The following is a 13,494-nucleotide window of genomic DNA, read 5'->3' on the forward strand; positions in this document are numbered from 1 at the left end:
TTACCTTCACATAAAATGTTTATTTTAATAATACATTATTTAATTTTTATAAACACCCTAGAACTTCTTTCCAGCATTCATTTACATAAAACAACATATGATATATAACCATATTTAAATTACATCTTCATATATTTTACATTTACTCCTATTATTATTTATTTATTTAAAAAAAAACTTTTCACAGTTTATAAAACTGCACAACCAGTCAAGCCAGTCGAGCTCAGAAGCCACCGGTGTTGTTCTGCGTTCTCAGTCAGACAGTAAATAATTATAATGTCAATCTGAATTCTTTGATTGCAGTCAAACCAGAAGCACTGACAGATTTCTGAATGAACAGATCACGTGTGTGTGTGTGTGTGTGTGTGCAATGAAAAAACATCCCGTTCCTCTGTGTGTTTAGTCAAGACGTTAGATGCTGCTTTATCAAGTGTGTGTGTGAAGTGTCTGGCTCCTCAGGGCATTTGTCTGTCTTTCAGATTTCAGGCGACAATGTGGCCTCACAGCAAGAAGGTTGCTGGTTCGAGTCCCGGCTGGATCAGTAGGCATTTCTGAATGGAGTTTGTATGTTCTCTCCGTGTTGGCGTGGGTTTCCTCTGGGTGCTTCGGTTTCCCCCACAGTCCAAACACATGCGCTGTAGTTGATTTGGGTAAGCTAAATTGGCTGTAGTGTATGTGTGTGAATAAACGTGTATTGATGTTTCCCAGTACTGGGTTGCAGCTTCAAGGGCATCCGCTGTGTAAAACACATGCTGGAATAGTTGGTGGTTCTTTCCGCTGTGGCGACCAGTGATGAATAAAGGGACTAACCCGAAGGAAAATGAATGAATATGTTTACAGACTGACATTTTTTCTGACCCCATAACTCTTTGGTTAGCTGTTTTGGAAAATATAAACAGTTGTTTCAATATATCGTGAACATATATGAATTTAAATTTAGCAAATGTCACAGGAATTGCTCAATTATAAAGGAAACGTCCAGCTTTTTGACGGAGGAAGTGTTTGGTATGGATCCTAACAAGCTCAACAAAGCCTTCACAGTTGAAAAACATGTCGTCAAAGCCGCTCGCTCAAGTAGCCGCTTTGTGTCGTTTTTTTTTTTTTTCTCCGAATGTTTTCTTTCCGTTTGGCGGAGGCGCCGCGAGGCCCGACCCAAGACTCAAGGCTTTTTCCTCCGAGGCCTGATGTCATTTCCTGTGCTGCCCTTTCCTCTTGGCTAACCCAAACAAGCCCTGGAATGAGGCGGAGGTTTTCATGCTAGCAGCGAGTCTTGAAGGGCCCCTGAGGGGGATCTGAGTCTCCGGGGCCTCGGGGCCATAATAAAGGACTGATTGTGGATCAGCGGAAATGTTTGGGGGGGACAGCTTAACATAGACGAGGGCGCCGAAATTAAGATTTCTGGCCAAATGGAAAGCGAGGATTCATAATATACACCAGTGCATGATGATCACACTCCTTCCTCTATTGCAGCAGACACTTTGTTAAACACTTGTGTGTTTTATGTTTGTACAGATAGCTCTTTCATATTTTTAATGCGTTGTCTTTTTTTCTACAGCCACATACTAGTGACTAGTTAATTAGTTCAAGTTATTAGTAACTAATAAAGTTATAACCTCAAGTTTTTGATTGTAATGCAGTACTGTGCACTGTTTGTAAAGCTGCTTTGAAACAATAATTATTTTGAAAGCTCTATACAAATAAACCTGGATGAAATACTCTATATCAAAAGCCTTTAAATGGTTTTATAGTTGCTTTAAGCCAGATTTTAGATTCTTATTGTAGGTATTACTGTTATTTTTGCTATTGTTGTTAATATTTGAAGGTCACGAGTGGTTGTGTGAGCATTTCATATCATACTGTGTGTGACTGTATTTGAATTTGACTTTTGATTTAAATTGAGTGAATTTCACACTGACTTTTATAGATTTAAAAAAACAACAAGCAAAAACAGCAATTTTGCTCATTTGAATATGCAAAGATAACATAAGTTGAGTTAAAATGGCAGCATAATGCAAATATATGGATATTTAAATCTTTATAATGGTTGTTTATGGTTAAAGTTATTGCACAAATGTGTTTGTGCGCGAGATATTCCAGACAATTATGTTGTTTTATTAATAAACGTATTTAAATTATAAAATATAATAATAAATGATTGAATAAAATTCATTTATAAAAGGTATTACATACAGATATTTTTCAATAAAGACATTCTTGGTTAATATTTACAATATGTTTTATATAATATTAAATATATAAATATAATAAATATAGGTAATAATTTATACATTCATGTTTGTGTGTGAGAAAATCCAAACAATTATATTGTTTTATCAATAAACAAACTAATAAATAAATATTTAAATGATAAAATGTAATAAAAATTTATAAAATATTAATATAAAATATTAGGGAATTTAATAGTTTTTTATATATATATATATATATAAAAATATGCCAGGCTAATATTTTAATATTTACAATACTTTTTTTTATAAAATAATAAATATATAATTTATAGTATAGGAAATAATGTATGCGTTTATGTTTGTGTGTGAGAAAATCTAAACAATTATATTTTTTTATCAATAAACAAACAAATAAATATTTAAATAATAAAATGTAATATTTAATGATAAAATATCAATATAAATATAAAATATTAGGATATTTAATACAGATTTTTTTTTAATAAAAATTTGCCAGGTTGATATTTTAATATTTACAATACATTTTATAAAATATTAATTATATATTAAATATAGGTAATAATTTACGTTTTTGTTTGTGTTTGAGAAAACCCAAGTAGTCATATTGTTTTATCAATAAACAAACAAATATTTAAATGATAAAATATAATAATAAATTATTAAATTGAAAGTATTTTATACAGATATAATAAATTAAAATATGCCAGGTTGATATTTTAATATTTATAACAAATTTTATAAAATAATCATTTAACATAGGATTATTATCTTATAACAATTACATAATTAATGATATTCTAGATGCAAAAATCTGTAGATAATTTTGCTTTAAAATATGCCACTCGTTATTATAAAATTTTAAATGATATAAGGTTTAAATATATGATTATTATATAATTATATCTACAACACACTATGATATTTCAGAGACAAAATTGCCAAAATAATTATTAAAATTGGGATAAATATAAGACAAATTTATATATATAATATACAAAGCAACATTATGCTAGTTCCTATAGTAATCAGTGGTAAAGAAATAACCATATGTCTATTTTTCTATTAATATATCAGTCTGTCTGTACAGGAAGTCTGTCAGTCGCTGGCTGTCATATTAAGGTTAACCTCTTAATAACTTCAGACTAACCAGGACAAACCATGCTCAGACTGTCATCCAATAATCCTGACACACACACATACTCATTGGTAAGGTTTTAAGTTCAAGCTTGTTACACAGCTCTCTCTCTCTCTCTCTCTCTCTCTCTCTCTCTCTCTCTCGCTCTCTCTCTAAATAACAGACGATGAAAAGAGCAGAGCGAGTGAATGAGAAGGTCAGAGAGACGCTCGTTTCCTGTGAGTCCCACTTTTCTTCCTTTTCCTTCATCCCTCTTTCCCTCTCTGAGCTCCATTCACTCTTTCCAGAAGAAAACACACACATACACACACCTCAGCAGCGAGAGGACGAACACGGTCGCAGGCTCACATATCAGTCAAGTGTTTGTTTAAGACACAAGAGGACAATCTTTTATCCCACACACACACTAGCACAGCTATCTTTATGGGGACTTCTCATAGCTATAACGATGTTTCTACTGTACAGACTGTATATCCTCTCCATCTACCTCAAAACCAACCCTAACAGGAAACAATCTGCAGTTTTACACCTTCAAACTACTTCATTCTCTCGGATATAGGAGCCGTTTTCCTCACGGAGACCAAAAAAAGACTCAAAATTTACTTGTATTGCTATACTTGTGGGGACATTTGCTCCACACAGTTTAAGGAATACAACATACAAACACACATAAACATGAAACAAATGGAGGCCAGTGAAAGGGAGTGACACACACCCACACACACACACACACACACACACACCCACACACACAGCGCTCTGAGTGCTGGAGTTCTAACATGTGTTTATGTAAAGCTTCCATCATTTAGCCGATCTTATCTGAGAAGCCATCTAAAGACCCTTCACACACACACACACACACACACACACACACTCCGCCCAGCGCAGAATTAAACACCATCATAAAAACTCTTTAAAGTCGCTGTAATGAGAAACATCTGTACGCAGGAACTCTGCCTAACCAAACTCAACCAAACCAATCCCTCTCTCTCGCAGAAAACACAAACACACAACTCAGAGCTCAGGATGACACACTCCAGCAGGCTTGTGCGGATCACACACACACACTGATATAACCTTGTTTAGACAAAAGTCAATGTAAAATCTGTGTTTTTTTTCTATTGTTGAAGCTAAATCGGCAAATGAATGTACTAAAATGACCTTAAAAATAAATTAAATAAATAAACGAAACGCTTAATAAACTAAAAACAACACATGAAAAAAATGATGCTAAGATTTTAGTTGAAGTAACAATTCACACCATTTACTACCGGCTTATTACCTGTCTATTGTTAAGATATTAACAGTTTATTAGCACTATCAAGTATGCTCTTATTTTTCATTCCAAGTCCTACCCAAAGCCCAAACCTAAACCCAATTAATACCTTACTAACTATTAATGAGAAGCTAATCAGTATTGAGCTAAACGTATTAGTTAATAGCTTGTCAATAGCATGAACTCTACATTAACATAAAGTGAGACCAAAATAATTAACAACAATACTATATATTAGGGTTGTCGCGATGCCATTAATAAATCTTACGACACTATTACCAGCTGAAGAATCATGATACCAAATAGTATAGCGATGCTCTAATTCATAACTCAAATTATAAGGAAAATGATCAGAAATACTATGTTTTATGGTATAATAGGCCTACTTGAATTTAATTCATAATTCCCTTAGGGACAAAAAGTGTTATTTACATGTCACTTCACTAAAAACGTATTTATTCGATTGTTTATTTTGTAGATAACCAACCAACAAAAAATACATTGAAATAAAGATACAAATTAGCTGCTTGTTTAGTGTGACGTCACGCGAAGCATCTTCCGGGCCCAATCGTTCTATTCAACTACATGGGGAGACTCGTGAAATGCTATTAATAAACGTATACAAAGCGATTTAATACTTTCGAAAATCACGATCGCAGTATATATGTCCATGCCTAATATTCGATGGCCAAAGAGTTATTCATTTTTCTATAAATTGTTAACATTTCGGTATTTGTGATGCAGCAAGCCCAGAGATTGTTGTGTACACTATGACTTTATATAAAATTTACTTTAATGTGTGATATGAATAAAAAGTGATCGTAAACGAATGATTTCTCAACTCAAATGAGTGGCGGCTTGGACCCGGAAACAGTATTGCATACATCACCAACACATCACCACTTCACAAGCGGATACCAAACGAAAAATTTTTTCCCAACAAAATTAAGCTATAATAAGCGGTCAAAAATAGTTTCCATGTTTCCTGTTGCTATTTTTGGGTTGTATAACTATTTTTTTACCAGCCTTATCAGTTAACAATCCAAAGTAATTAAACACTTCACTTTGTAAATCGTTCTTTTTAAAAGATTGTCACAATTTTTGTAGCTACTAAATCATATTAACAGGAGCAGAAATGAACCGATGTGTGTTTGAACTGAAGCGTTAGAAAACGTGCAATAGGCTACAATAAAAGGCGGGAATTCTACACAGTTTTGCAACTTTAAAGGGCTCCACAAACTATTAAAATAAAATGGTTCATTGTTGCACAAACATGTGCGCATTTTAGTGACTTTTCCCTCATACGACACTATTTATCGTAAATACACCGTTAATGACGATACTACCGTTTACAAACTACAGTGGCACCGCCAGTATTTTGGAGCCATAGTATCGCGATATTACCATAGTACCGGTAAACCATGCAACCCTTCAATTTATAATACTAAAAACACCAATGCATGAAATATCAGTACAGTAAAGTAAAGCTGAGAACTAGTTAGCATCCCTCATCCGACATGACGATATCAGTGGATCAGGAAAGTACTTTAGATGCAGGTTACAGCCTTTCTGATGACAGATTACAATAACAAACGTCTTTTCATTGGAATGATGTGCAGGAATGTGCATTACGGAAGTAAAAATGTGTCATTTTATGATCTCTTTGACACATTTAGCAATCTTTAGCGGAAAATCTCTCCTTTAAAAACAAACCTCCAGCCCTCACTTCCTTATTATAAACTATTTTTGCATATTTAGATGGACTTTCAATAGCAGAGCATCTACTGAAAGATAAAAAATGGTCTGCAGCTCTTACCTGAAAACCCCATAGGGGCTGAATATGCCGTTCCTCCAGTTTCAGTGGAAGCAGGCACAGAACCTGGAGAATCTGCGGAGAAACACAAGAGTGACAGCTGTCAATCACAGTGTTAAACACTCAACCTTTACTTACACACAGCCTTCATTTTAGTGGAAATGGTTTAAATCCAGCGCACGCTCGCTCATTCCATCGCCTTTTTCCGTCATGCTAAATAAACAACGCTTTAGCCAAGAACGCTAGCAAGCGAGCGAGAGCGGGAGTGCTGTAATAGGAATACACAGTTTAGCAGGATACACTCCATCAAGCCCAAAACAACGAGCTAGTCAGGAAATAGCTGCAGCCTTGAAAAACTGTGTACAGTAAATTTTCTAATTGGCGTGCGAGCAGACAGGAAAAACACCCCGTCGCTCCCTCTTTCATGTTAACCCTTTAATAAACCAGCCGGGAATATTGTCTCCATATGTTCTGCACCAATGTCACGTTTACTTAACGCTAAACTACTGCAGGAGAAAGTGCATTAGCCCTCAATGAAAGCCAATGCTAATTATAATGTTAGCTCATGATAAAAACAAAATTGTAGATTCAATTCGAAGCGGATTAACCTTGTGCTAACGGCAAACATCAGAATCTAGGTCTAAATGGCTAAAAGACGAGACTAATGCTAAGTTAAGAGGTGATTAGTGAGTTTGTGTTAGCCTCAGTCTGTTCCTCTTTAGCCATTGCTAACAGAAGATCAGAAAATGTAGGTTCAAGTAGCTAAAAGCTAGCTGACACTGGAATAGAAATTGGATCTATAATAATTTCTTAGTAAATACTGCATTCATTTCAGGGCTTATACATGAACTACGAAGAGCTAAAATGCTAAACAAAATCATCATATATGATTCAAGAGCAGTTTAGCTAGCAAGTTTAGAAACTGCTGACAAAAACATTAAAAATTAAAAGCACTTAAGTTAGCGTTAGCATTTAAAAAGACTTTAACAAGACTAAACAAACCATTTCAATGTCTTTACATTGATAAGCACCAATACATCTTAAATAATTTTAAGATTACTGACACTTGTAGGTATACATATTAGAAGAGTTTAACCCTTGCACTAAAGCTACTTAAGTCTATTTTATTACGTTTTAGGACATTTACTATGGTAATATCTTATATGTTTTCTAAAATCATTCCCAATTAATGAATTCCTAAGCAGTAAACAGTCCACTTATATGCACAATGCCATTTTAAGTTCATTAGTAAGCATTAGTAGATGGTATTTCCTGAAAAAGAGTTTTAAAAGCCCATTGTGAGTGTGAATTGGTGTCACTTTCGGAAGCAGGTTTCAGAGTTGGACGCTTTCCCTGAGCTGTGGTCAGTCTAATGAGACACACGGTCAAACCTGAACCTCACCGCAAAGACAGACCGAGGGAGGGAGAGGAAAAATGAGGGATCAAGCAGGAGCTTCAAACACCTCATGATTCATTTTCCAGGGGGCAAAAAAACAAGCCGTTTTTATAACAGAATCTTTGATACTGTCCAGCTCCAGCCATTCACTCGGTCTGCCTCCAATAAACAATGACAGAATAAAAATGTGTAAATCACTGTGTACATACACACAAGAAAACTAGTGGGATGGTATTTAAATGGTAAGAATGTCATGTTATTACCACTGCAAGTTTTTCAAAACAACAACAAAAAAAAGCTTCTGCATAAAATGAAACTTCAAGTGGTAAGAATACTATAGTAAAAGTCAAAAACATTTACTGCAAGTGATCTTAATGCAAACTAAAACCCCCCACATACAGCTCATCTTAATTTTCAACTTATTAAGTTGTGTCTGAAAATTATAAAAATGGCATTATCATGTTTTACCGCTGTAAATCCCCCTAATCATTATTTATATTAATAATCGAACTGCTCAAATTTACTACTAAGACTGTTTACATTTATTGTAATAAATTGGTGTTAACAGTACTTCTCAAAACAATGACAGTTAAAGCAGATTCAATACGTGTAAATCACTGTGTGTACATAGAAACTTACAAGACAACTTACAAGAAAACTAGTGGGATAGTATTTAAATGGTAAAAATACCATGGTATTACCAACTTCAAATTATAGGGAGTTTTTAAAGATAGGTAAAAATACCCCAGTAAATGTCTAAAAACATCTACTGCAAGTGATCTTAAACCCAAATTAAAGAAGAAAAAAACACAAGAAAGACTTCAACTTAAGTTGTGTCAGAAAATGATTAGAATGGTTTTACTATATATTACCGCTTTAAATGCCCCCAAATCATTATTTATTTCAATTCTCAAACTGCTCAAACTGCACTACTAAGATTGTTTACATGTAAGGTAATGTAAGAAATTGGCATCAACAGCACTTCCCAAAACGATGAAGGTAAAAGCTGATTAAAAATGTGTAAATCACTGTGTGTGTGTGTGTGTGTGTGTGTGTGTGTGTGTGTGTGTTTGTGTGTGTGTGTGTGTGTGCACAGAAACAACCACAGTCAACCACATTTGACTAGCTCTTGACACGACTTTTTGTCTGTCATTACAAGTGCGAATGTTTCTTTTTCTCAGTCGCGTCTCCTCGATTAAGAGCTTAAAGCCATTGATATGCAAATGACCTCACATCAACGGCTGTTTTGTCGCACCTAGCCGACAACAATGCGCAAATGTGTCACAGTTACCACACAGACAGATACATATATGTGTGTGTGTGTGACAGTACCTGACGTTATCAACGAGACGCAGTCGCTCAAACACAAGCGACAAATAACTTCCTCCAAACGTTCAGCATCACTCTCTCTTTCACCCGTCTTCTATTGTTCTCTGTCTCTCGTCCAAGAGTTAATGGATGAGTGTGTGTGTGTTTAAATGTGTGTGTGTGTGTGTCCTCACAGGAAATGTCCTCCCCAAACTGGCTTTCCTGTCCTCCACCACGGCGCCTGTTCTCGTTCACATTCTTGCTTTCTCTCTCAGTCGCTCCGAAACCCCAAACTGATTCATAAAAGAAGAATGACTCAAAGATGGAGAGCCAGCGTTGAGTCGTTCCCACACCAAGTCACTCGCACTATAAACATCACCAAAAAATTAATCGTGGAAAGATTTCGAAACAGCCCAGCGTTCTGGGCTGGATTTCTCAAGCGTGTTCTGGGTAAGCGATACTGTTCAACTCAAAAAGACGTGAGGAGTTTTTGGCCGGGATTGAGAAGGATCTTTACGAGGGCCATCGGCAGGAAACCTCATCCGGGACGCTGCCAAACACAACATGCTTATCTGAAGCCAATATACAGGACATACTTATGAGCATTATGGGTAAGAAAGAGAGCAAACGCTCAGAGGAAAGACGCAAAGCGGCACTCCCAAAACCTCAAGATTCATTTGGCAGATAAATCAGCTCTCGGTTTCCGAACTCTTCATCTACTCCACGCACAAACATTTAGACGGAGGAAAGTAGCATTTGCTTCAATATAACATCACGCTATATTCATTTTCAACTGCAACATACTTTTAATCACTAGCACTGTGCAGTTATTTGAATATGTTATTCAATCTGTACCACATATAGTAAAGTTTGTGTACATATAAAATATACACCATAAAATGATTACTATTTTTTATACCACAGTGCAATGTCTAAACGACCTATCAAACATTGTACAATTCACCACACGGTGTAATTTCATTATCATTGCATTTAGCATGGTACTAAAAGAATACAGTACTCATGACCATTATATTTGCATCAAGCTATTACTATAGCAAATGTCTGAAAACCTCAAATGCAAGTGATTTCCAACTTAAGCTGACTTATGAAGCATCCACATCGCTCTAAATTTCAGTTTAAAAATTGTTGGGATGGTAATTAAATGAGTGTACACATGTCCAAAAACACTTTGCTAATGATTGTCAAGAACTCAAGATAAGCTTTTAAGAGATTCAACAACATGTGCAGTTGTATTTAGGATACAGCATCAATTTACAAGAAAGCTAGTTGGATGGTATTTAAATGGTAAGAATACCATCGTATTAGCATTACACATTTAAAACAAAAACAAAGAGCTTCTGCTTAAGCTTGAAATTAAAGTTCAAATTATAGGGAGTTTTAAAAATATAGGTGGAATGGTAGGAATACCATAGTAGACATTTACTGCCAATGATTTTGAGCTCAAACTAAACCTCCAAACTAAAAAGAAAACAACATAAACCTCATTTTCTGGCTGAAACTTCAACTTAAGTTGTGTCAGAAAATGATTAGAATGATTTTACCATTTATTACCACTGTAAATGCCCCCAAATTATTACTTCTATCAATTTTCAACTGCTTAAAACTTACTACTAAGATTGCTTACTGTTTACATTAAGTAATTTACAGTACTAAAGGAATACAGTACTCATGACTATTATATTTGCATCAAGCTATTACTTTAGCAAATGCCAGTGATTTCTAACTCAAACTGACTCATGAAGCATCCATATTGGGTTAAATTTTAATTAAAAAATTGTTGGGATGGTAATTAAATAAGTGAATCCCGGTTTTCTGATTGCATATGTCTAAAAACACTTTGCTAATGATGTTCAAGAACTCAAGATAAGCTTTTAGGAGATTCAACAGCGCCTGCATACATTTAAGATAAAGCATCAACTTACAAGAAAGCTAGTTGGATGGGATTTAAATGGTAACAATACCATGGTATTAGCATTGCGAACTTAAAACAAAAACAAGCTTCTACTTAAACTAGAAATAAAAGTTATTATAGGGTAAATTATAGGGTGTTTTAAAAATAGGTGAAATGCTTGGAATACTATAGTAAAACTAAAACATTTACTGCAATTGATCTCAAACTCAAACTAAACCTCCATACTAAAAAAACAACAACATAAACCTCATTTTTTAGCTGAAACTTCAACTTTAGTCGTGTGCAAAAACTATTAGAATGATGTTACCACTGTAAATAACCACAAATCATTATTTATCTCAATTTTTAAACTGCTTAAAATTTACTACTAAGACCTTTTACATTTAAAGTAGTGTAAATAAATGGTGTTAAAACATTGTGATAACATCTTTAAAAAAACCTTCACTGCGAGTAATATTAAAACTAAAAGTATGCTTTAAATGTAGAATTAAACTGGCTAATTCACATACTATTTCACAAGAACATGGTATTTTCATAGTAAACATAACAACAAAAAAAATTTGCATTGCATTTCAACTCAAACCAAACTTTTGAGAGGCTTCAGACATCTGCTTAAATTTAAGATGAAACTTCAACTTACCAGGTGGTTTAAGAAAATCGGTGGGATATCTTGAGTACGGGGGTGGGGGGGATTCTGGAAGAGAAGAAAGAGAGAGAGAGAGGCCGTGAGTGGAGATGTGGGCTGATGATAAGGCCTGGCATTCTCTGGGAAAAGTGTTTGTGTAGTGCTGAGGGTTAGAGGCAGGACAGCTCTGATAAACACACGGCCGCCTGGCGCCAGACTCCACACACACACACACACAAACACGCACACACACACAAACTAACTTCACTGAACACTGGGGCCTCCGGCGGGTTTCACATGAACAACCACAGACTGGAGGTCCAGCTGAAAAGTCTGTTGCATTTCTCCACATGGAAACACAACATTCATCACTCGGAGAATAATAATTTTAATCAGAACCAGCTGATTCCTGATGCTAATGGCTTGTTTGATTTGATTAAATAGTAAGGTAGATTAATAAAGCCTAAATGTGTCTAACATTGTTATATATGCTAAAATAACTTACATATGTTTTCTCCAAGTCAACAAACACACTCTTGATGTCTGTTTTAATATGTCTAACGCAAATATACTATCATCGTCATTCTATTTGAGCATTTTTAGTAAACAAGAAGTATGTCAGACACACTGGAGCCTGAAGTGCTGCATTCATGAGCCAACATTGATGTTTAGCAGGAAGCTTGAGGTTATTCTCACCTAGTAGATTTTACAATAACCTACATGTGTGTCATTATAATGCTACATAAGCACCATAAGAGCCTTTCACAATGGCCAGAACAGTTTGAGTTCAAATCCCCCAGTGTTCTCTGTTCTATACGGACCTGTAATTAGATACCACAGCTTATACGAACGTTATTACAATCCTACATAAGCACCAAAGCCAAAAGAAACCAAGATTTGTGTTCAAGAGACATATTTAGCACATTATCACAGTGTTATACATCAACATCAGTGGTGAATGTGAGCAGATTGATGTTCATACCGAGCTCGCAGAGTCTGCTCATATGATGCGGGTTGCAGCACACGAGCTCCGGGTTGATTTTCCCATAAGATTCACAGCACGAAAGTCTCTTTAATTCCGAGGAGTGCCGGAGGTCCGGCCACCGAAACACCTTGTAGAGCAGCAACGGCAGCGGGTACGACTGTTGACCCAGCCTGGCGTCCGCTTTCCCGGGCAGGAGGAGGCAGGGGCTCCGCGCTCCCCCCCGGGATTCGACCGCCTGTAAAAGCACCTCCAGCTGCTTCTCCTTGATCTTCTTCAGGATCGAGTATGTCAGCGCTTTTAGTTCGGCCTCGGTGCCGGGGTTCGGCTTACTGGCCAGGCAGCAGCCTGCGGTGCCGCCGCGCGTACCAGTGTCCGCGTCCCCCTCACCCTCCACGGGCGCGCGGCTCCTCCAGAGTCGCCGGACGAGCCCCGATCGTTTGGTCCTGAACATGCGGGACGACAAGAGGGTTCCCCGGCTACAAAACGGCCATTTTGTCCGCAAGTCATGAAGATCCGGAGGTCCGAATCCACAGGCGCAGAGCAGACGGCGGAGAAACGGCGAGCAGGAGAAGCGCACGCGATCTGTTTCATACGCCAGACTTTAATATTTCACCAAACCAACCGACGCGGAATCCAAAAAAACTGTGCGACTGTCTGGAAATGAAACGACCTCGAATCGCGGTCACACCGAGTGCGCAATCATCGATCCACAAGTTCGTTAATCCACAGCGACCATCCGCGATCTCACATTCGGGATTAATAACCGTTTTCTCGGTCTGGCATCAAATCTGCAGCACAAACCGACACGTT

At 36.4% G+C, this 13,494-nt stretch overlaps 1 protein-coding gene across 1 annotated transcript in view; it reads right to left on the reverse strand.

The window, feature by feature from the left end:
* smad7 (SMAD family member 7) overlaps window positions 1-13,271 on the reverse strand; it is a 29,295-nt gene extending 16,024 nt beyond the window's left edge. The window contains 3 exon segments of the mRNA NM_175082.3: window positions 6,438-6,509; window positions 11,715-11,768; window positions 12,682-13,271. Coding sequence (NP_778257.2) covers window positions 6,438-6,509; window positions 11,715-11,768; window positions 12,682-13,135 — 580 coding nt within the window. The 5' untranslated portion in view covers window positions 13,136-13,271.
* Window positions 13,272-13,494: the final 223 nt, after the last annotated feature.

This window comes from Danio rerio, chromosome 21 (genome assembly GCF_052040795.2).
Source record: "Danio rerio strain M-AB ecotype USA chromosome 21, GRCz13ab, whole genome shotgun sequence".
Classification (NCBI taxonomy): domain Eukaryota; kingdom Metazoa; phylum Chordata; class Actinopteri; order Cypriniformes; family Danionidae; genus Danio; species Danio rerio.